Source organism: Eretmochelys imbricata, chromosome 17 (genome assembly GCF_965152235.1).
Source record: "Eretmochelys imbricata isolate rEreImb1 chromosome 17, rEreImb1.hap1, whole genome shotgun sequence".
Taxonomy (NCBI): domain Eukaryota; kingdom Metazoa; phylum Chordata; order Testudines; family Cheloniidae; genus Eretmochelys; species Eretmochelys imbricata.
In genome coordinates this window covers 7,670,575-7,694,714 of record NC_135588.1, presented here as the reverse complement: position 1 = coordinate 7,694,714, position 24,140 = coordinate 7,670,575, and the positions used below count along the sequence as shown (strand labels likewise).

The following is a 24,140-nucleotide window of genomic DNA, read 5'->3' as shown; positions in this document are numbered from 1 at the left end:
GCATTTCAACTTTTAATAAGGCTTGGGGAGGGGACGATACATGTTTTAAATCAAAGGACAAAAATCTGTTAAATAAGACTAAACAAAACCGGCTAAGAGCCTTCCCTTCCCATGCATTACTGCAAGATTTTCTTGAACAGCCCTGAACTCCATACCAAATAAATATGGTATGTCGCACTTCTCTAACATGATCTCCAAACACTTTGCAAACAATGAATTATGCCTCAAAACTTCTACCTTACCACTTCTAGGGCCCCGATCCTGCAACAAGATTTGAGTGGGCAGAACAGTGTACTTGCATGATGCCCATTGCAGGATCAGATCATATGTCTGTATTCTCAATTAAAATCATAAGGGTGGTGAAGATATTGCAACAATTTAAGTGGGCTACCTTTTCCCTAATTACACCTTGGTGACTTGGCTTGAAACTGACATCTGTATCTGTGAACATGCTTCTCACCACATGCCCCTGCATCTCACACATGCCAAATGGTTGCCCTTGAGCACAGGACAATTGGCCACCTTATTCATTTTAAGTCTCACTAACACCACTCCATCAAGACACTGGTTTGCCAAAAAAAAAAATTACACACATTTTGGTCTAATCTAGTGTCCACTGAAGTCAATGGAAAGATTTTGATCGACTTCTGCGGACTTCGGCTCAGGCCCACAAAGAGAGTTACATGGGATACGTAATCAGAAAAAGGGATGGAAAGTTACATTTTGGGCCTACCAACCTTAGCCGCATCCCTTTAAACAAAATACAACATTCCATGATTTGGTGAGTGCAAAGTTTTATTTGCAAGGGTTTCCAGGCAAATAACATGTCAGCTGAGCGATCTTCTTTTCACTGGCTTAGCCAGACCACAATGGTTGGACCTCAATACTGGAATCCAGATCTGCCCTTATGTGCACATGCAAGGCTCCCATTAAGACCTTTGGGGCAGAAATGTAACCTTGTTTGACACCAAGTCATCAGGTAACCTGGGGCAAATCACTTAACTGGTCTATGCCTCAGTTTCCTCCATTTCTGGAAAGCATGAATAATGGTACCGACCCATCTCTGTATAAATCTTTAAGATCCTCAGATGCAACTACAAAGAAGGGTGGATAATTATCCAATTTCAGTTTTAAAAGTTAGCCATGGTTAGAGGTGATCAAACAGTGTGGCTGGAATTACTGGAGTTACTGGGAGTTCCCTTAGGCTCCGTTGATCAATTCCAGTCCACATGAATATGGCACGCTTCATTCAAAAGCTCTTCACTAACTAGATACTTACAATGCCAACATAACATGGAGAGCTCTGTGGCAGAGGGTGTATCCATCAGACATATATATCATGCTCCACATCAGGAGGGGAGGATAAATATTCTGCCAAGGAAACTGGAACATACTGTCTCTTACAGAAAGAGCCACGGCATCTCTAAAAACTAAAGCAAAGCAGATGGGACCTGGGTCTCATCCAGAATGACTCACGCCTAGTAAACTGTTTGGTACTCAATTTATCTGGCCGTTATGGGGCTTTGGAATAGCTGAGGTGGTTTCCTGAAACATGAACACACGTTCACAAAAGGGCTGTTCTCTGCAGGAATGGAGAAATGCGTGTTCTCAGGGGCTCGGTTGCAGAAATATTTACACTAGGAATTAAAAAAAACAAACAAACAATATTCAAAGGAACGCCAATAAGAAACCCAGCAAAAATACCCCTTGAAAGATACTAAAAGTGAAATGAGAAGAAACTGACCAGGCAATATTCCAGAGTATACTCTCCATCCCAGACCCAATCCTGAAAGGTTCTGAGCACCCTCAACTCTCACTGAAAAGAATAGGTGTTAAAACGGTTCCGTGCATTGCTGAGTCAGGCTGAGTTTGGGAATAAATGACCATCTCACGTCCTCCACACTTCTTGACAGACTGCAGGCACCCTCCTTTACACTGGGACTTCCAGTGGTCTGGCCTCATGAAGAGAACATTAAGAATCATTGACATGTAAGCTGGCTATATGGTTCATTTAATTCCCTACACCCCTTTTTAAAACTGGCAGCAGAATTTTCAGTTTGCAACACCAGAATGCTAAAGAAATTGGGGAGGGGGAGGGCTCTGTCACATAATTTAGGTCCAGTTTGCCTCAGAGTACACAGGTGGTTATCGGGGACTGATCTATCAGCCAGGTGATTGAATAAAACAGTCTTCCTTTGAGTTTACATGCTCAGTCTATACACATATATTCAAAAATAACTGCACTGAGAAAAGCCTAGTGGGAGAAGATGAAACTCGTTTGGTATTCTGGAGATCACATCTCATTCGTAACCGGGATGACCTGCCCTCCTGCATCATCTGATGCATAATAATGGCGACAAATTGAAAGATGTCTTCCTTTGCCAAAAAGAGATGAAGTATTCAAGAATATATATGCAGAAGATCACAATCATACCACCTCGGGCTGTGATCTTGACAGGTACCAGTTTAACAAAGTCAGCACCCAAAGAGGTGACATCCAATGAAAACCCAGGTAAAACAAATGCTGTTCCCCAGCATGTGCCTAGGGGGCACCGTGTCATTGGATGCGCTGTGCTGCAGAACAGATGTAGGTCAGAAACCACGAGATTAAGATCCCATAGTCATTTCTCACAAGAGTGGTTAACCCCTCTAAAATAGCCAGATCCCAATTCAGGCAATTAACGTAAACTCTGCTGTAGCCTCAAGTGAGTGAGTTATCCTTCATTTCCCAACTCCACACTAAAAGCGGCTACATTTCCACCCCAGAGATGGCTGCATTTCCATGATGGGCAAAGCGATCACACTGCAAAGCACTTTTTCGGGAAGAAAGGTCAATACTTCTTTGCATATCATGGACAGCATCACAGACCCAGATTTGGGCAGTTCCTGGCAAGCCCTAAGAAGTTTTATAACACACCCTTTTAGCTTTACTTTTCAATAAAATGTAATGAAATAGCAACCGTTGGCTGCTGTACCTGAGACACGTAACACCTTAAGGAGATTAACTAATCAATGTGAAGTATAGGTTAACCTGTAACTACTGACTTTGGATTTAAGGAAGGGACTACAATAAGCTTAGGAGAACAGACGTTCCCTTCCCACATAGTTTATCTGCAGCTCACATTCTCTCCCCCTCTTCAGGCAAAATCCATCTCCGAGCGGAGGGCTAGCACAAGGTCTACTGTACCATTTAAGTCCTATTCTGAGCACGAAGGCCTGGTCTGCACTGCAAAGTTTTGCCAACATAACTATGTCAGCTATGAGTGGGGGAGGTGGAGGGGGGGATCCCACCCCCTCACTGACAAAGCTATGCTGACAAAAGCTTCGGTGTAGATACAACCACGCTGACAGAAGAGCATGCCTATCAATTTACCTAATGGTCAAGGAGATAGTGTAGCTCTGCCAGCAAAACTCCTTCCGTTCGCCTACATTGCATCTCCACTAGGGGGCTCTGCCAAGCCTAGCTCTACTGCAGACATGGCCTTGGATGGGGCGTGCACGTGTGTGGGCCCCTTGCACTCTTTAAGACGACATTCACTGAACAAGGACAGCCGGCTCTAAGAACTCGTCTCCTGACATCAAGCGCAATCTCATGCTTCAGGGTTTAAGCTGCATCACCACAGGAGCTAGGAAGGAATTCACCCTCCATAGTACTGCACAATTAGCAAGGAGCATTAATTTGGGAAGGTGGAAAAGGAACGGTTCTTCAGCATCGGATATACTGGCCATTGCCAGAGGCAGGACGTCAGATGTGGAAGCCTTCTTTGTTCTCTGCTATAGGCACACAGAGATGGTGGCTACTATTAGTTTAGGGAAAAAGGTCCACTTAGCTTGCAGTGCTGCTCATCAGCCCAATCCTGCCAAGGGCTGGGCACCCTTCCAACTCCCAGTGACTTCAGTGTGAACTCAGCTCCTTGCATCAATGAGTTCCCATGAGAACCATCAACACTCCTTCCCAAGGGACCATTCTGAGAGGGCATTATGAAAATGCTAGCAAGGCTTTCCTTTTGTTAACACGCTTTCCTTGGACACACAAACTTCACATGGCATATCAGGGCAATTTCCCTTTAATCTCAGAGCCACTAGGAATATCATGGGACGTATAATTTTAGATCAACACCCCAGATGTGAGGAAAATAAAATCGGTGTGATTTTACAGTGCACAAATTGATGCTGAAGTACTCCATTGTGAGATAGGGGAGGAGAGGGGAACACACTTTTCCAGCAGAATTTAAAATACAGAATTCATCTTGTGCCTACAGAAACGAAGAGTCTCTCTCTTTCCCTCTGATCAAAGACCAGTGGTTCTCAACCAGGGGTACACGTACCCCTGGGGGTATGCAGAGGTTTTCCAGAGGGTCCATCAACTCATCTAGATAGTTGCCTAGTTTTACAACAGGCTACATGAAAAGCACTAGCAAAGTCAACACAAACTAAAATTTCATACAGACAATGACTTGTTTATATTGCTCTAGATACTATATCAGTGTTGCTCAACCTGGGGGCTGCAATTTATTTTATAATTATATGGTAAAAATGAGAAAGTCAGCAATTTTTCAGTAATAGCGTGCTGTGACACTTTTGTATTTTTATGTCTGATTCTGTAAGCACGTAGTTTTTAACTGAGCTGAAACTTGGGGTTCGCAAGACAAATCAGCCTCCTGAAAGGGGTATAGTAGTCTGGAAAGGTTGAGAGCCACTGCTCTGGACCACTGTGTGGCAAAGCGTACTGTCCTGAAAACATTGGTGTTGCTCCACTCAAGTACTTTCATCTTGGGTAGGTATGAGATAATGGACCTGAAAGCATGAATGACAAATGCATTTGATAAAAATGTTCAGGGTTTTATTTTGTTACTGAACGTGAGACTTTGCCAAACTTCTCCATAGCCCCATAAAACATAAACAATACTTAGAATGTGTCACCCCCACCAGGGGTCCCCCACCTAGTGAAGACTAAGGGCCTGTCTTCACGTAAAGCGTTGCATCGGTGCAGCAGTCTTTAGTGAAGACGCCACTATTCTGACAGAAGAGCTTCTCCCATCGGTGTAATTAATCCATCTCTAGGAGAGGTGGTAGCTACATTGGGGATATAGCGCTGCCTACACCAGGGGCTAAGTTACTATAACTACGTCGCTCAGGGGTGTGGATTTTTCACACCCCGGAGCAACATTGTAATATTGATAAAAGTCTGTAGACCAGACTTGGCCTTAGACCCCATGCTCAAGAGCACCAAGGAAACTAAAATGAAGAAAATATTAGACCTAAGTGGAGAAAACATTGGACTTTGGTTCTGCCTCTTGCCCAAGTCTGATATTTTCTCCATTTCTTTTCACCAGTCCACTGATTCTTCTCTTGAGCTTAGGATGTTGAAAGAAGCAACATGGAATTCCAGTAGCTCTTCATAATCTATTGACAGGTGGAACCACAGGACAGGAACAAAAATTATTACTTTTATATAGGTTTTATGGAATTATTGACAAGTCTTAAAAAGTTAAGATGAAAATAGATATCCCATTCTTTAAAGTCTCGTCATTTCCATTAACAGCTCGCTTTTTGCAATAACTCAGCTTTGATTTTTACCATTCTTTTAGTTCCAGATCCCTCCAACTACTAGTTAGGAGATTAATTTGTGCTGTTTAAAAGCTGGGATTCCCAGCTCTTTTCCAACAGCATAAAGTATTGGTTTCTAGCTCTACCAGTTTTGGAAATATCATCCATTTTTGAACTATACATATCAGGTTCACACTGAAGTGGGAGGGGGTTAAGGGAAAGCAGGATGTTAATTGGAACAGTGAGACACTGCAACCTATCAGGGCTATAAAACAGTGCTGAGAGGCACAGCTATCCAAGGGCATAGAGAGCATTGGATTCTAGTCCTTGTGGATTAAGAGAGATCATGTTTTGAAGCCCTCATCGGGCCCTCACACTAGCTGTACTTTTCTGGCACCGAATCAAGAGATAACATAAGACAACCCAGTCACTGGAACTGTTTCATTTCTGACCCCTGAATACTGCCGTCACCCTCTTACTTTGACTATTCCTTGCCCTTTGGGCAATTACGCATTCTTGTTGAACTGCCAATGAGAACTAACTCTTCCCAAAAAAGAAAAAACAAAACACACAAGATCATTAACTGCAAGTGTGCAATCTGTGTGGAGACACAGCACAGAAACTTGCACCCTGCGCTCCTTTTCTATGTAAATAATGCAGGGATCCTGCGGGAACTTGCCAAGGATTGGAATTTTTAATTAATGGGTCTCTTTAATGTGCAAATCAGCAGCAGACTGCAAGTTCTGACTTGCATTGATTATGAAAAACATTAATTGAACGTGCAAGACCCTAAACACAGGCAGCATCTCATGTCCTGGACTAGACTGGAAGATATGGTGCAAGAGAATACAAATCTATCTTGTGGAAACATACCACTCCAGGCAAGAGTACCTTAGAAATTTTAGCTGTGGGAGTTTCTGTGTAGAGAGCATTAAACATTTACACTATATTCACAGAGCAACCACTGTAATTGCGGTGGCATTAAAAGACCACTAAGACTTTCTCCCTGGAAGTGAAGCAGGAATAAACATGAGCTCCATTACCATGAGCTTGTCCCCAATTTATATGTAAAAAAGAAGGGAAAAAACCTGCAGCATAATTAAGGATTTTTTTAAAACGAAATAAAAAGTAAGACAGTGCACACAAAGCAAGGCTGTCTCTTTAAACAGAAATTCATCCTATATAAATTATGGCCATAAACTTTTCCTGCAGTGCAGCCTAATTAATTCTTGTTCTATACACAAAGGGAAATGCTGGGTGACAAATGGGTGTGAAGCTTGAAAGCTGCCAGGTCTGCAAAACATTTTCTACTTCAATTTATAAGCAATTTTGCAGTAAATCATCCACCAGAAACTGAGATCGCAGGCATCTGAGAATGTCCAAGCCCCGCTAGATTGCTTACCAAAAAAAAAAAAAAAAAAGAGTTTAAAAACCTCTCCACTTGCAGTCCTAATTTGGAAACTGCAAGACACTGATATTTTTGCCTTGGATTTGGCTTTAACACCACAAACAAATCTTACAGCTGACACTTTACCACAGGCTCTTTAATACTATTACCCCAAATCCCTAATAGAATTGTACCATCACATTCAGCCATAATGGAGAGAAAGTTGTCTCAAGAGGGATGTGTCATACTGGCGAATGTAGATTATTTATCCATCCAAAATGTTCATTCTTTCTCTGGGCAGAAAGGAGGCATGGAATACTACAAGCAATGGATACACTCAGGAAAAGCTATCACATAAAACATGAATTAAAATATTAAGGGACAGATTTTTCTACAGGCACCTAAAAAACAAAGTTAGACACTCAACTCCCGTTCACTTTCAATGGCTCGTTGTGTCGTTGGGGGCAGAAAGCTCCTCTGAGTGTCCAATTGGGTAGGATACTAAATAGAGTTTGATATTTTTTTACCCAATCGCTTCAAGCTACTTGAAGCGCCAAACCATTTATTTTTCCTTTTACAAAAAAGGCCACATGTATCTGACTTTAAAGAAAACAGAGTAACAATGGATTTCTTTCACTAATTTGGAGAGAAGGGTGTGTGTGGCTCATCCATCCCTAAGAAGAACATAATCCAATCCAAAACAGTGTTGTTTTGACTATCATTTCAATGCCATTTTCTGCATCCAAAATCTTGGCTCTTAAGACTGGAGTGTCCCACGGGATGACAGAATGCAATAATATTAATACTTAGTATTTACAAAGTTCTTTCCCACCTTCAAATGGCCATTAAGTACTTTAATCCTCAAAACACCCATATGTAAAAATTCTTATAGAGTCTTCTGGTTGGGGAAACAAGGAGAGGTTAAGTGACCTACCCAAGGCTACATCATGAATCAGTGGCAGCGTTGGGGTGAGAAGTCAGAACTCCACAGCCTTACACCCAGCCCACTAGACCAATTTAAAAAAGAATAAAAGGCTTGTTCACATAGAAGCCATTTTTGCTTCTATTCCAACATTAAACCCTTTGATTAGCTCATAATTGGGACTTTTATTAGACCCTGATTTATACTAAAATAAGCTGGCTGTCATAAATGAAATTAGGCCCATTCTGCATCAACTCAAGAGGCAGTTTTTTATAATCACAGTGGGCAATGTCTTTTGAATTTCACCAGGTGTTGTCTACCGGCTTGAAAGGTCACATCCAAATTACCACAAACACAAAAGCTCCATAAGCAAGAATGTAATACAGTTCAGAGGTTGCCCACATGATGAAGCTCTGGCTTTATTGACTAGTCACAAATCAGATGTACAGAACGAGAGCTCTGATTCATTCTCACAATGCCCAACACAGCAAAGTGACGGGGAGATGGCTCTTTACTGTTTAACACAACAGATCACATCTTTTTGTGAAATCCTTTGGGATTCAAAGGCTCACCCAATCATTAAAGCAGAAGCCACAGTTCTTACTGGAGAACCTTGTAGCAACAACCGCAAGTCAAAAGCCACCTTGCAAACAAAAAAAGATATACATGTTGTGTATGGATATTACAGCTAACGTGGGCTTAGATGGCTTGATAACTCTGCAAAGCCATTGGCTTTCACTCTCCAGAGCTTCAAAAGCCAAACCCTTCTGGTGAACAAGAATTTGAAGCACGAGAACACTTACATTTTAGAAGTATGACACATTGGACCAACCTCACAAAAGGCATAATAATTAAGTAACTTCTCGAACCATGCTAATCCACAGGGATTATACTGTAGTAGTTAGAGATGAGAAAGACCATTGCATCACACTATCCATCCCCATAAAAGGGCAGGATATAGGCTGATGACAAGGGACGTATCAGGTATTAAACTGACATTACAAGAGCGATTGCTGGGTACAGCTTGTGTGTCAGTGAGCTACATATGTCAACTGCTTAGAAATCAACCAAGATGAAAAGCCACTAATATTATTTAGTACCAACTTTGCCGCTCTGGCCAGTTAGAAGATGTAGGCCACAAACAGAGCAAGTTTGTTTTACACGTCCTAAATTAAAAATTGGCAAAAGCACCTTTGCACAGTCGTGACAACATCAGCAAGACACAGGCCAACACCGTGCACCACATTTTAAAAAGGAAAAATGGAACATTTGCATTGTAAAATATCCTATGTTCATTGCAAATTACATTAAGAGAAATGGAATTTAATCTTTGTCCTTTAAAAGAACAATATTAGAAAACACTAAACAAGAGATGATTTAATGAGAAAGTTCCTGAACTCAATATTGTTAAAAATCAATTACATGGCACCATAAATTCATACAGTGCTTTACTAACATAGATCAAGTTCCCTGCCCTGAAGAGATTAACGGATAAACATGACATGACCTCGGCCACAGATGCTTTAACAAGCAAAAATACCAAATACTGGATCCCTTGACAATGCACCAGGTTTACCTATTTGATAGACCCTAGAGATGAAAAAGATCTACGAGATTATCCAGTCCATCCCCTTAGAACCAGTGCAGAATTGTTCCCCACAATACATTCTCAGGCTACCTTTCAGAGGCCCCGGTGATGGAGTTTCTAGTACTTCCCATAAAAGACCATTCCACAATCTAATAAAGCTAGGAACTGCCAGACTGGATCAGACCTGTGGTCCATCTTTTTCAGTCCTGTCCCCAACAGCAGCCAGCAGTAGGTGCTTCAGAAGAAGGTGCACAAAACCCCACAGTAACCAGATCGGGGTCTCATTCTAGTAGTTAGAGATTGTCTTTAGCCATGAGGCATAAGATTTTCTATCACTTCCACACTTTGTTAGTATTACCTCGTTAACCATATTGGCGCCCAATCCCTCTTTGAGCCTTATTACGTTTTTAACCCCAATAGCACCCTTGTTACAAAGCATTTCTTGAGAGTCAATCTAAATTTTCCCTTTGCTAATATCTTCCCATTAGCCCCAGCTATATTCCCTGGCAGCACTCAAGTCCTCTCTTTTCTTGGTGTTTTCACACATTAAATACAGCACAAAAGTGAATGTAAGACATCAGGAATGTAAATCTACAGTATTGCAACCCCTCCTAGCCAGATTATGAAAAAGGGGTGAGAGAGGAGAGAGAAATCACAAAGCAGTTATTAAACAGTGGATTTTCTTTTAACATTCCCGGACAACTAAAAAATTAACATCTCCCCTATACTGTACTTATACTATATTATATTCCATGTGCTTGGATGTATTTTGCTTATGGGAAATATCAAAATGTCAACCTTTGTTTCTGTTAAAGGTCTTTAATGATATTGCATTTTAGACCTGTAACGAAACACGGTGCTTGCTGCAGTTGGTAATGCATCTCATTAAATACATTAATAACATGCATTTCACTAAAAGGTCAGCTTAGTATTATTGGGAGTTTGCCTCCCCCCACACACACACTTCAATCACTTTACTTAAAGCAGCAGAGCTAACTTGGAAATATAAAGTTCCTCACCTGCTACGAGTAGAGATGTGATGAGGAGTTAATTTGTTCAGATCTGGATTAGGTTTAAGATGGGCTATTAGGTTCGGTCAAAGGCCAACTCAGGGTCAGGATTTAGGCTCAGATTTGACGGTGCCAAAAAGTTCATGAACCAGATTCTGCCACTTTAAGCCAAAACCTCACAGGGTTCTCACATCATTACAGCCGCACATTCAACTGAACATGAAAATAGGCACCTTTCAAGATTAGACTGGACACAGGACCAGTACCAAAGGGCTGGCTGGGATCTGCAGAAGTGGAGATATAAAGGTACTGCTTTATAATTGGGTGTTTTCTTTGATGAACTGTAAGGGTCTAGAAGCTGAAAAATATCCAGAATCAGGGTGTTGAGAAGAAAGAATTTTGAGCTAAAGAAACAACTTTCTCAGTGAGTTTTTAAATGACTTGGTGCACACATCATCATCATTTAAAGTTCCAGAAGAATATTCTACTGTGTATGCACTTCATTATTTTTGCCAACATTTTGATCACTAGGACATAAAAATACTGCAGAAACCCACTTTCCTTTCTTGTATTGAACAATTGAACAGGTTTGATGATTTTTTATTTCATTTACTAATTAGGAAACAAAAGCCTGATCCAAAGCCCACGGAAGTCAATGGAAATGAGTTCTGAGCGCATAGTGTTTACTAAGTGCGTTTTGCGCATTATATTTGCCATCTCTTAGAGAACCCACTGTAGGCCTTACCTGACCAGTATCATTAACAGTACTACTGTTTTGTTGTTGTGGGGGTTTTTTTGTTTGTTAAATAGATGAATCAGTCTCCTAACTGAATGGACGCTTACTGTCCAGTTGGACAGCAGGCACCTGGCAACACAGACTTTCTCTTTGAGATCTTACCCCGTGTGCAGCATTAAACTAGGGTATAGAGAGTCTCATGGTTTGGTGACCCTCTGCCTCTCAGCATGCTGCAGTGCTGCCTAGGGACTCAGAACAGAAAGAGGAATCAACCCATTTTCCGAAGGTATCCTATGCTGAGGACGGATCACATAGAACGCAGCAGACTGGCAATACACCGAACTGATAACCAATCACTTCTGATGTTCAACAAGAAAAAAACAATTCATTCAGACTCCAGGTCCACACTGAACTCTGGTGGGAATGCACTGGAGTCAGTGTGGCCACAAGCTCAGCTGAGGCGTCGTGGTGCTAAGATAGGACAAGTAGCCACCACCAGAACCGAACTTGGCCCAATACATATGGATAAGGGCACAGATTTACTTAGACTGGGAGCTCTTTGAGGCAGGGACTGCCTTTGTTCTGTGCTTGTGCAGCACCAAGCACAATGGGGTCCTGGTCCGTAACAAGGGCTCCTAGGGGCTACCACCACACAAATAAATAATAATAAAACATACGATTTACATGACAGGTGTCTGTATCTCCACGGTCCTTCCCCTCGCACATCAATGTCTTGCCATTCAGCCAAAGTAGACTTGGATGGGACCGTCACCTGAGCCTGTTAAACCTGATCCCTAATTACAGTAACCACAAGGGTTCCTATCACAAGGCACAAATCCCTGTCTCAGAGGCTGAAGACATTGGCTCCATAGCCACTCCCAGCCTCTGCCAGCCCGCAACTGAGTACAGAACCTGGGTCTCCCTGAGAGCAGGGTCTGTATTTTTGACACCGAAGCAGGCAGACTTAAAACTACTTACTGTTCTTGAGTGCGCTGGCAAACTCTCGCCCACCTTCCTTTTTAAATGCCGGGAACGTATCTGGCTGTGGAAGCTGGTTGGCCGTCAGGAGCGCTTTCTGCAGTTTGATTCTCCCTTCTAACAGCTGGTCCCACAGGGCTTTAAAACACAGTGGAAACAAAAAATGAATTTCATATTCCAAAGCATTTATTCACTCACTTTCCTGTGACCCCTGCCTCCCAAAGACTCTGAACCAGAAAGCATCAGCCACTTCTCTTTGCTCTCCTTCCCCAGCAGCACTTTCCTTTTGCAACAACACTTTGCAAACGGAGACTCATTATTTAATGGGACAACTAGATAGTAGTTGCCTAAAAGCTTCTCGAGGCTTCTGTTAAAATTCACAAGAGAAATTCAAATCGTAGAACTGCCAAAGCAAAGGTGCACACAGCTCCACTGTTTGACACAACAAATGCCAAACAGCAAGGAATGGCACGCGTCACCAATTCAGCTGGCACACAGTAGATCATGCCACGCAGAGCAAAATCTGGACTGCAGGGAAGATGGGTCCAGTGATGGGGACAGGGGATTAACTGAAGAATCCCCACAAGGTGGGAGCAAACAGTCACCATGTCATGGTTAACGCCTGCACTGATGGGTTGTCATCACCAACCTAGAAGCTTCTGGGTTAGCAAAGACAACTAGTCATACAGGCTAACGAAGGACCACCAAGAGAAAACATTTAATCATCATGTACATCAACTTTAGAAAAAACTCCTCCTAAAGGAAGTGAGGAGGATGTTTAGTTTCCATTGTAATCCATAATTATATCCCCATTAAACCCAAAATCTTCACTCTGGAGGATGGAGCTCACAAGGGCATAGAAAACTGGCACCTCCTCCCCAGCCAACACACTGGGATGGATTACTAAAGCAACTGGGGTCCAGGGCCCACTGGGGGGCCGCAAGCAGGTTTCAGGGGGTCCGCTGAGCAGGGCCAGCATTAGATTTGTGGGGGCCCAGGGCAGAAAGCCAAAGCCTGGGGCTGAAGCTGAAGCCTGAGCAACTTAGTTTCATGGGGCCCCGGGCAATTGCCCTGCTTGCTATCCCCTAACGCTAGTCCTGGCTTTTACATGCAGAAAAACAGCTTTTGTGGCACAGATGGGCAATGGAATTTTTACAGCATGTTGGAGGGGCCTCAGAAAGGAAAAGGTTAAGAACCCCTGTACTAAAGCACACCAAAACACAGACTAGTGTCTGAGTCCCCGATCAACACATACAGTGCAGTAAGTCCTTGTTTACATTGGTATCATAACAATGCTCAGCACTGGCTCAACTAAACCAATTACTGACAAAGTACTAGTTTAATTCTGCAGCACAGACCAGGCCACAGTCTATGGAGCACAGCTGGTAGGACACTTGCTGTAAACTCCTAAAACTACTCCAGTGCGTGCTGCAACATGCAAATGGCTTAAAACAGGTCTTAGCACAGTTCATTTCTGTAGCATAGACAAGGCGTAAGACTCATCAAAATACAAAGCAAATTCCATGTACAAACCTATTTGGTTTTTCACAGCTTTTCCTTTTTCTACTTCTTCAGACACTTTTTCTTTAGAGAAGGTCACCACCCCCCCATCATCATCGCTCTTTTTGGCATCTGCCGCGTCCTCCTCACTTGCATCCCCAGATTCTTCTTCATTGCTCCCTTTTTCTTCATCCTCCTCTTCACTGCTCCCCACATCATCCATCCCTTCCATAAATTTCTCAAAGTCACGGATGCTCTGGAAACTAAACTTCGGTGTTTGGAGCTCGGCAGATGTTTCTCTCCCCTCCTCTGGGTCGCTTCCCAAGTCACCCTGAGCACTGCTGTGCTCATCGTCCTGATCAGCTGTAGCATCTAGAATGTCCTCATCCAATTCTTCCTCCAGATCTCCACTGTCAAGGTCTCTCTCAGACGACGTTTCTTCATCCGATAATTAGAAAAGGGGATATTTCAACAAAGTTATTTAATCACAAAGTATGGCTGCAACTCTGTAATATCCATTATCAGTAAGGCTGCAAATCTTTCACAGGGGTCACAGAAGTCATGGATTCTGTGACTTTCCGGGGGGACTTCCGCAGCTGCAGCGGCTGAGGCGGCTCACCCCACGGCCGCCCGAGCAGCGGGGGCAGTCCTGGGACCGGCTGCTGCTCCGGCAGCCCCAGCCAGCTGGTCCCAGGCAACTGGCCCTGGGAGCTGCTCTGGAGCAGAGGTCTGGGAGCAGCCATGGTGCCACAGGCTGCCCCTGCCCAGAGAAGCATCAGAGGTGGGGGGGCCCCGGCCTGGAGGAGCGGGGGGGCCCCAGGTTTCCCCCGTCCCAGAGGAGCAGCGGTGGCAGGCCCCGGCCCAGAGCAGCAGCGGCGGCGGGGCCCCGGGCTGCCCCCCACCCCCAGGAACAGCAGCGTCCGCTGGATCACACCCTGCCGCCCCAGCAAGTAAGATTTAGTTACAGGTATTTTCAGTAAAAGTCACGGTCAGGTCACTGGCCGTGACTTTTTGGTTATTGCCTGTGACCTGTCCGTGACTTTTACTAAAAATACCCGCGACTAAATCACACCCTAAAAAATCAGCATCCAGTTGGTGATCTGGCCTGGTTTAGATCTGTAGTCCACTAGGGATAATTCTAGGCACAATTTTGCTCCTTCCTTAGGCTAACCAAGGGGCTTATGAGGATACGTTGGCAAACTGAAGCCTCAGTTCATGCTTTTCTGCAGTAACAGTCACTCCAACAACAATTATCACATCCATTGATTAGCTGACAGCCTTTCCCATTTAATAATGAAGCAATGGTAAGCAAACCAGGTGCTCATGCTTTAGTACGTGTCTTTATAATGAGAAATTGTACATAAACACTAAGCAGCTACAAATTCCCAAGAGCTGACAATTTAAAGATGGCAGCTAGTTCTCCCATGCCACACGGAGTTCACGTCACTTTCCTTGCCAGGTAATTTAACCTGGCTGTACTTTTTGTACCTGAGATTTAGTCACTGCCCTTCCTTCATCCACAGGGAGCAGTTACGGTCCTGGAGGCTTCCCTTTCCCAGGAGCTAATGCATAAGGCTATGATTCAGCACAGCACTTAAGAAGCCACGCTTAACTTTAAGCTCATGAAGTCAATGAGACTTAAACACTGCTGAGCTGGGACTCCTATCACGATGCCATGTAAGAGCATTCCACTTACTGCCTGTAGTTCACAGTTTAGGGTTGGGGGATCAGGAAGCAGTTTACGGGGTGCAGGAGGAGGGTGGGGCGCCGTGGAAAGTCAGGGAAAGAAACAGAATTTCTCACCAAATGCAGCTCCAGGCAGAGACTCTCCCCATCGCTCTTCCTGCAAGGCCTGGCGAGATACAGCTCTGCCGCTGTACCTCTTATCAGCTTCTAAGAGGGAGGCGGAGGCTCGTTTACGTATATTGCCGACGGCAAGGATGTCATCTTCAGTTCCGCCCTCATCGAACTTGTCAATCACCCTAGCAGCAGTGGCTGTGAAGACAAGAGGGGGGTTAATAGTGCAGGGTTTCAAACTAAGAGCAGAACTCAGACTTGGGAGACAGGAGAGCGATTCTATCTAGGACTGCCAGAAAGCAGACTGGGCTTAAATAATATCTATATCCTCCTTGGATCCAGGGGACTAGAACTAGGGACCTTGCATTCCGCATACACTGGCCTCTAACCCATGAGCTAAAGGACAAGTCATATTAGGAGTTGTATAGAACTGAGCTGTTCAGGGAGTCCCCTGGGCACACACAGCCCACAAGCTTCATTTTTGGAATCAAACCTCATCAATACCTATCTGGCTCTGTCCACCCCTGGACAGGCTTCTCCTAGGTTCACCAAAAGGGTCGTAAACCTCTTCAGGGACCAAGGCCAAGCTTTAGGTGCTTCAAAAAAACCTGGTCAGATTCATCCAATTTTGGAAAGAGCATATTAACACAGATCGACTTCTATCCTCTGGAGGCCAGCTTCTAAAGGCCAACCAGTTACATACCCTGAACGCAAGTCTGATCCCACCCAGCAGAGGAGAGTGAGGCAGTATATTCAGATCAGGTTACAACAGTTTGGGTCATCAACAAGGAGTAGAAATTGTTCCAAAGGCATCTATGTTTCAAAAAGGAAATCACTGAGACTTTTCTATGGTTTAAAGCCCCTATTCCCCCTTCCAGCACCATCAAAATCTTGGGAAGAACATGGCTGAAAGTTTTATAAATTGACTAACTCCAAACGTGCCTCCAATTATAACCTAGGCTTCTCCTGAACAATTTTGGTTTGGTTCTATAGGTCAGTGAAGTGCAGCACTTTTAACTAGAGCAAAGTATCCTGTCACTCCAAGAGGCTCTCCATATGTTCATTATCAAACACCAAAATAATTTTATCTAGTTCATTTTGTTACATGAACACTGGCCTATATTCACCCCCTTGTCCATATTAGATAGACCCATTAAGCACCGCATAGAATATGTCTGCTCAGTCCCACTTTGGGGGGTCCCTGAATAATAGGGTCCTCCTGAGAAGTCTGACCAACTGGCTAGAAGATTCAGCAAAGCTGGAGGGGTTTCATTCTGCGCTTGCAAATGAAAAGACAACAACTCGTAACTCGGATACCCTCTGGGCTCTTGATAAATTTATAAGACACTTAAATAACTAAATGCTGTAATTGTCTAAATATAGAAAACAACTTTATTACAATGACTGTTCTCTTTCCCCCATCTCCATTCTTCAGAAACGGGGAAATGGTTTATTCCAGCAAACGTGGATCATTATTTAACAGGTTCTCTTCTCTATTTTCATTCATGCGCAAGGCACCCTCTGCAAAATTATAGGGTTAGGATTGTTCAGCCAATTGAGTGATCTGATTGGCTGAACATCGCTAAGTGCTTTTTTAATGTGTGTTTGAGAATGTTAATGCCCCATTTATGTAAACTATTTACTTAAGGGGAGAGAAAACAACAACTCACAGGGGATAAAATGTCTTATTCTCAAGCAGGCACTGAACTGCAAAATGGTGAAAGGGAAATCAGGAGCTTCCCATAACCCACTTGGCTGGAAAGTCATTGTTCTCTAGAAAACATAAGGAAAGCAAGTTCTGCAAGCTTCTCATTTAGGTCACTACCACTGAGGTGGGTAAAACATAGATCATGCAGGGGTGTGAAAAAAACACCCCCCTGAGCAACATAAGTTTTGCCAGCATAAGTAAAGGTGTGCACAACGCTATGTGGACAGGAGAGCTGCTACCGCCGCTTGCTGCGGGTGGCTAATTATGTTGATGGGAGAGCACTTTCCCATTGGCACAGAGCTGCTACACAGGAGACCTCGCAGTGGTACAGCTGTGCGGCTGTAAGGGTCTCTAATGTAGACGTAACCATAGTATAGAAATTCACACTAGCACACAGCTCCTCAAACGCCTCAAGACACAGTGCAGGGGTAACTTCGCAATTAAATGAATTTCACCCACATATTGCTCACAATGGAGACCAACGCACAGTATATGCAACGCAACAGGTTACATAACTTGCTGGTTGATATCTTTAAAGCAGGCATTATGTATTGACTATGTAAAGCAAGTCAGACATTTCTGCAAAAATGAGGGCCACCTTGTCAAGTGACCAGGAACCCGATGGCTGCATCTAAATCACATTTAAGAATCCAGATTATTAACTATTTCTGTTACAGTAGCATTTAGAAGCTCCAACTAAGAGGGGGTTCCCATTGTGCTGAGTGCTGTGCAGACACATAGCAAGAGTCTCCACCCTGACTGAGCAGCCTGCATAAACAGACAAGACAGAAGAGGGGTGGGAGACCCCAGGCTGGGGACCCATGATTTGCTCACAGGTCATACAGTGAGTAGTAGCAGAACCCATGTCTCCCAACTCCCAGGCCAGTTCTCTATCCACTAAGCCATAAATACACAGCCATCATACTTTTCTGTACTCCTAGTTTCCTTTAAAGATGAAACAGAAATTGCTTGTTGAATTCATAAGCAACAAAACCTGCAGCTGATCACCTCTGTCATCACCCTGCACTTACAAGAAGAGGGTAAGAGATCCAGCACCAGGGTGGTAGGTGCTTGAGAGGAGAGACTAGATAAATAGAGCGGCTTCAGACTGCCCTGTAGGACTCCATGGGTCACAATCTTGATTCCCAACCCATGTGCATCTGAGAGCTGCTATTAGACACACACACACACAAAAAGGCTCAAAGCCAAAAAATTCTTTAACATCAAGAAAACGTAACATGTCAACCACGTCTGGTTAATGAGTTCTTGTCTATCTTATGTTCACACACAGTTGTATAGAGTCGAGTTAGCTGACGCAATGCTGACCACCATGACTGCCCAGTCAGTGTAAACCAGGGCAAATTCCGTTCCGTATTGTGACAGCTCACTCAACTCTTCATAATCAAGCCTGAACACAATAAAATTGTGTAATGCAGACAAGCCCTGAAGAAGAGTTTAGTGTCCTTGCTTTGTTAATTTTATTTTATTTATTTTGGTCCATTGGAGGCACCCTGCACTGGTGTGATGGGATGAATGTGTGAAGTCCAAAGCAGTAAAAAAATGGCAGGTATCGGTCTAAAAACGACAAAAAGGACATTGCCACTACATGTCATGGAAGGAGAAACCAATTTCTAAAAATTTGCAATTCAGCTAGCAAAGGGCTAGATAAAAAAAATCCACTTGCCAGTGGCCAGGAGAAAACAATGAACAAACAATGAACAATCACATCTAGTATGATAAACAGCAGCCTGGAAAGCTGGTGTGCTCTGACTGCTACTGAACATGCTAGACATGGTTGTTACCAGGTAACTTGTCCTCCTTGCTTCCTCCAACCCCTTTAGTTTCTTATATCCACATTACGTGTAACACCATACGTTCTTCCTGGCAGGGACTTTTTTTTAGAATTAGCATAATGGAACCCTGATCCTTGTTGGAGACCCCTAAACACAAAACAGATAAACAATAACAAATAATTATAACTGCCAGTAACTGCTGTTGAATTTAAGCTTTATTTTAAATAAAAACTACATTTCTATCCCTTCCCGCTCCAAAGGAAACCTTCCAATTGAGAATTAAGTGTGAAGAATCGATGCAGTACCCTTCTTCCCAAGGCCTTGTCTACACTATAGAGAGTTTGCTGGTAGGCTATACTGGCAAATCCTCCTCAGGGAGACAAAGCAACATCAGCTCTCCAAATGAAATAAGCTAGGCTGGCAAAATGACTTTTCTGCATGTATACCAGGGTGTTTGTTGACTGACATAGCTATTATGTCAGTTAAGGGTGGCATTTTTCCACACTCCTAACTGACAGTTATGCCGGCAAAACTTTTAAGCGTAGAGCAGGTCTAAGTGCGCGGACAGGGCATCTACAGCGACACACATTTTCACAGTCAGCAAAACGAAATTAACAAGGCCTCTGGTCAGTGTTGCTGCTGATATACAGAAGGCTGTGAGCATTTAATTGCCCTACTTCTTGGTAAAAGCGACAGCAGAAGCAGACGCTGGGGCTATTCACAGGAGGGAAGGATTCAAAAATGGAGGCTCGGAGAAGAACAGAAGAGAGGACCAACAACATGCAGCCCTGGGATAGGCTGGAAAGACATAGGCCCTTTTAGACAGCATATGGAGCCTTTAAAATCATCAGACACGACTAGCCAAAGGATAACAGATGGAGCCCCCAGGCACAATCTGGACACAGCACGATGGCAGAAATCAAAGTCCCTCCCTTTTCCCAGCAGGTAAGTTGGGGGGCAGTAAATTTTTTACCGTTGCCCCAGGACCTCACTGGTACACCTCCCTCGTATCTGTAGCAGCCTTTGGCTGATTGGTTTAATCTGTGAGACATTAGGTGTTCACTACATTTTCTAAGCTCTGAGCCAGCACCCCTTTTGGACCCAATGCAAACAACAGGAGCCCATGATACATTCCCAAGGCCCTGCTTAGTAGGGAATAGTGACTACAGCAATCAATTCATCCCATACCAGTACAGCCAAATTGGCCAAATGTGGGACACATGGAGAGAGAGAGAGAAACTGAGGGGCACATGAAAATTATTGGGTCGGGAAGCTTAAAATGCTGGGTCATTAATTTCCCCAACAGTAGTCTCTAAATTTTGTGATAATGCATTTCTGATACGAATTAAAACAACAATACAGTAGTTCACAGCAAACTCATATGCGGGGGGACGGGGTAAATTTTAAGCAGTAAAGAGCGACAGTCCTTGCTGGGATGCTTCAGAGGCATCACTCAACACAATCGCTAGCATAGCAGGAGCAGTGAGATATAGATCCAGCTCCACCCAAATGAGATGATGAAGACCAGCAACTGCCACGCTGCCACCCAGCGCCCCAGTGATTTATATGGGAGACTCCCAAGGACGGGGAAGCTTCACACAGGTGCTGAGCTATGGATGGATCAAGGTAAACCAGCATCGAAATATATTGACCAAGTGATTACACAGGCCACACGAATGCCCACAGTGGAAACCAGGAAAGCGCACACTCATGGAGGTACGGTACAGCAGACCCTCAGAGTTACGAACACCTTGGGAATGGAGGTTGTTCGTAACTCGGAAAGGTTAGAAACTCTGAACAAAACATGGTGGTGGTTCTTTCAAAAGTTCACAACTGAACATCAACTTCATACAGCTTCAAAACTTTACTACGCAGAAGCAAAATGCTGCTTTCCCTTTGTTTTTTAAGTAGCTTAGGTTTAACACAGTACTGTGCTGTATTTGCTTTTTTGTCTCTGCTGCTGCCTGATTGTGCCCTTCCGGTTCCAAATGAGGCGTGTGGTTGGCTGGTCCGTTCGTAACTCTGAGGTTCTCCGGTAGGTGCCAAGGGAGGGAGCAGCCCCCAGTCTCTGCCCCAGGGAAGGGAGAGGAGTTGAGGGAAAGAAGGCCCCCAGTCGCTGCCCGCGGGAGGGGGTGGGGGGAAGCACACAGCATTGGGGGGAAATACTGGTGGGGGGCAGCCTCCTGTCGCTGCCCGGTGGGGACACGCGGCACTGGAAAGTATTGGGGGGCAGCCCCCAGTTGCTGCCCCGGGGGGGGGACCATACGGCGCTGGGGGGGGTTATTGGGGGTAGCCCCCAGTCGCTGCCGGGGGGGGGGACATGCGGTGCTGGGGGGGGGGTCACGCGGCACTGGGTGTGGGGGTTATCGGGGGCAGCCCCCAGTCGCTGCCGGGGGGGGGACACGCGGTGCTGGGGGGGGGTCACGCAGCGCTGGCGGGGGGGTTATCGGGGGCAGCCCCCAGTCACTGCCCGGGGGGGGGACACGCGGCGCTGGGGGGGGTTATCGGGGGCAGCCCCCAGTCGCTGCCCGGGGGGGGGGAACACGCGCCGCTGGGGGGGGTTATCGGGGGCAGCCCCCAGTCGCTGCCCGGGGGGGGGGAACACGCGCCGCTGGGGGGGGTTATCGGGGGCAGCCCCCAGTCGCTGCCCGGGGGAAGGGGGACACGCGGCGCTGGGTGTGGGGGTTATCGGGGGGGGGGACACGCGGCGCTGGCGAGGGGGGTTATCGGGGGCAGCCCCCAGTCGCTGCCCGGGGGGGGGGACACGCGGCGCTGGGGGGGGGGTTATCGGGGGCAGCCCCCAGTCGCTGCCCGGGGGGGGGACACGCGGCGCTGGGGGGGGTTATCGGGGGCAGCCCCCAGTCACTGCCCCGGGGGGGGGACACGCGGCGCTGGGGGGGGTATCGGACGTGCAGGGGGCTCTGTGCGCCGCCGCCGCCTCCTCTCCATGAGGCGCCCACGTGGGGGCCCGGCCGGGCCCGGCGCCGCCGGCCGCTCCCCCGCGCCCCGCCAGGCCCAGGGTCCCGTCCCCCCCGGCGCCCCTCACCTTCCTCCGGGTCGTCCTCGGGGTCGGCCGGGCGGGGCAGGGGGTTGAGCAGCTGCTCCAGCTGCTGCGCCAAGGGCGCCGCCATCTTCCCTGGCCGCCGCGCCGGGGGCTCGGAGCGGGCCGCGCTTCCGGGGGGGGGCTCCGCCAGGCGGGGCGGGGCGGGGCGGGCAAAGGGTCAGCGGGCGGGGGGGTCATTGGGGAGCGGGCGGGGGAGGAGGATGTGGGTTTAAGGAGCGATGGGGGCCACCACTGGGGGGGGGGGGTTGGTGAGGAGGTGGAGGGGGTGTGGGTGTAGGTATGGGGGGGGCATCAGGAGGGGAGTGGGCATCAGGTGAGGTGAAGGGACTGGGGGGGGGCTACAGGGGGCTTAAAGATGGTGTGGGTATAAGGGGGTATCAGCAGGAGGGGAGGGATCTGTGGTTATAGGGGGGTTGAAGAGGGGGTGGGTGTAAGGGGGGATGGTGGCGTGTGGGGGTGAGGTGAAAGGCTGTGGGTACAAGGGGGGACGATGGGGTGTGGGTATCAGGGGATGTGAAGGGGTGGGGGTGTAAGGGGGTATCCGTATAAGGAGAGGTGAGGTGGGGGGTGTTGGTATAAGGGGGTTGGAGGGGCTGGGTATCTAGGGGTATCAGCAGGAGGGGAGGGATCTGTGGTTATAGGGAGGTTGAAGGGGGTGTGGGGGTGAGGTGAAGTGAAGGGGGTGTGGGTGTAAGGGGGGATGGTTGGGTGTGGGGGTGAGGTGAAGGGGTGGGTGTAAGTGGGGATGGTGGGGTGTGGGTATCAGGTGAGGGAAGGGGTGGGTATTGGAGGGGGTGGATGTAAGAGGGGATGGAGGGGTGTGGGGGTGAAGTGAAGGGGGTGAGGTGAAGGGGTGGGTGTAAGTGGGGATGGTGGGGTGTGGGTATAAGGGGGGATGGAGGGGGTGGGTGTAAGGGGGGATGGTGGCATGTGGGGGTGAGGTGAAAGGCTGTGGGTATAAGGGGGGACGGATGGGGTGTGGGTATCAGGTGAAGCAAAGGGGGTGGATGTAAGGGAGTATCAGTATAAGGAGAGATGAGGGGGGTGTTGATATAAGGAGGGATGGGGGAGTGGGGCCCATAGGTATAAGGGGGGGAAAGGGTGTAAGGGGAGGGTAAGTGGGTGTGGTGGGGAGGTTATGGGTGGGTATATAAGGGTAGTGAAAAGGGGTTGTGGGGGTGAGGGTGTAAGGAGAGGCTGAGTAGATGGGACTTTTGTACAGATAAGTGGGGTGAGGCAGGGCCTGGTACGTGAGAGGGTATGTTGGGGTGAGGGTAACGAACACGTGACATATAATGGGGGATCAGTGCAAGCATTAACTCGGGGGAGGAGGATGTGTGGGTGGAGGTGAAGGAATGTATGATTGTCTAAGCATGTATGTAAACCTATGTAAAGAGTATGTTTTTCTGGTGTTTTCTGTAAACCTTCTTCCCCCCAGCACACACATATTCTCCTTATTTAGGTTATGTATCCCTCACATACATCACTTTTATGAAAAACAAAATCTGTTCTCCAGCTAAATTCCATGGTACCTCTTCCATTTAGGTAAATAGGGTTCTACCTTTTGTGTGTGCAGATGCTTGCACAAATGTGTTCCTGTGCAATGGGCCAGATTCTCATCTTGGGTAAATTCTCAGAGCTCCATTGACTTCAATTTACATTAGCTGAGAATCTGGCCCAGTGTAATTAACACTTCGATGAAGTGGAGAAGGAACTTGCAGCAGCCATTCTTATAAAACCAATTATTTTAAAAAAAAATGGTCTTGCTTTTTCCATTTGGAAGTTGAACTCAAGGTCAGTTCCTGTTAATTCAATAATAGTTATGTCCTGGGCTAATATTGCACTCAATCCTACAACCCTTATTCACACAACAGTCCCATGGAGTGAATTCATCTAAGAGTTGCAGGATAAGGCCCCATGTTTGATATAAACACATTGGCCTTTGACTTCTGAGTTCATGTACCACAGAATATGGTTACTATCTAATAAACAGGAACCACTGTCAAGTTATCATAATTGTACACGAACAGCATAAGCAAACAAAAACTGGGAAGTTCTGAGCAAGTTCTAGCTCTGACTCAGACTTACTGTCTAAGATGGTGCAAGT

At 46.0% G+C, this 24,140-nt stretch overlaps 1 protein-coding gene across 9 annotated transcripts in view; it reads right to left on the bottom strand.

Moving 5' to 3' along the window:
- The window catches only part of AATF (apoptosis antagonizing transcription factor), a 117,499-nt gene extending 95,348 nt beyond the window's left edge, over nt 1–22,151 (bottom strand). For 8 of the 9 annotated variants that reach the window (XR_013348255.1, XR_013348256.1, XR_013348259.1 and 5 more), the window contains exons 1-4: nt 22,016–22,128; nt 15,475–15,666; nt 13,705–14,109; nt 12,172–12,309 (exon numbers count right to left, since the gene is read on the bottom strand). Coding sequence is in view for 2 of the 9 variants with exons in the window: in XM_077836630.1 (XP_077692756.1) it covers nt 12,172–12,309; nt 13,705–14,109; nt 15,475–15,666; nt 22,016–22,100 (820 nt within the window). In the remaining 7 variants the exon portion in view is untranslated. Of the gene's footprint in view, nt 1–12,171; nt 12,310–13,704; nt 14,110–15,474; nt 15,667–22,015 lie in introns of all 9 variants that reach the window. The other variant, XM_077836631.1, reaches the window with a different exon arrangement.
- Nucleotides 22,152–24,140: the final 1,989 nt, after the last annotated feature.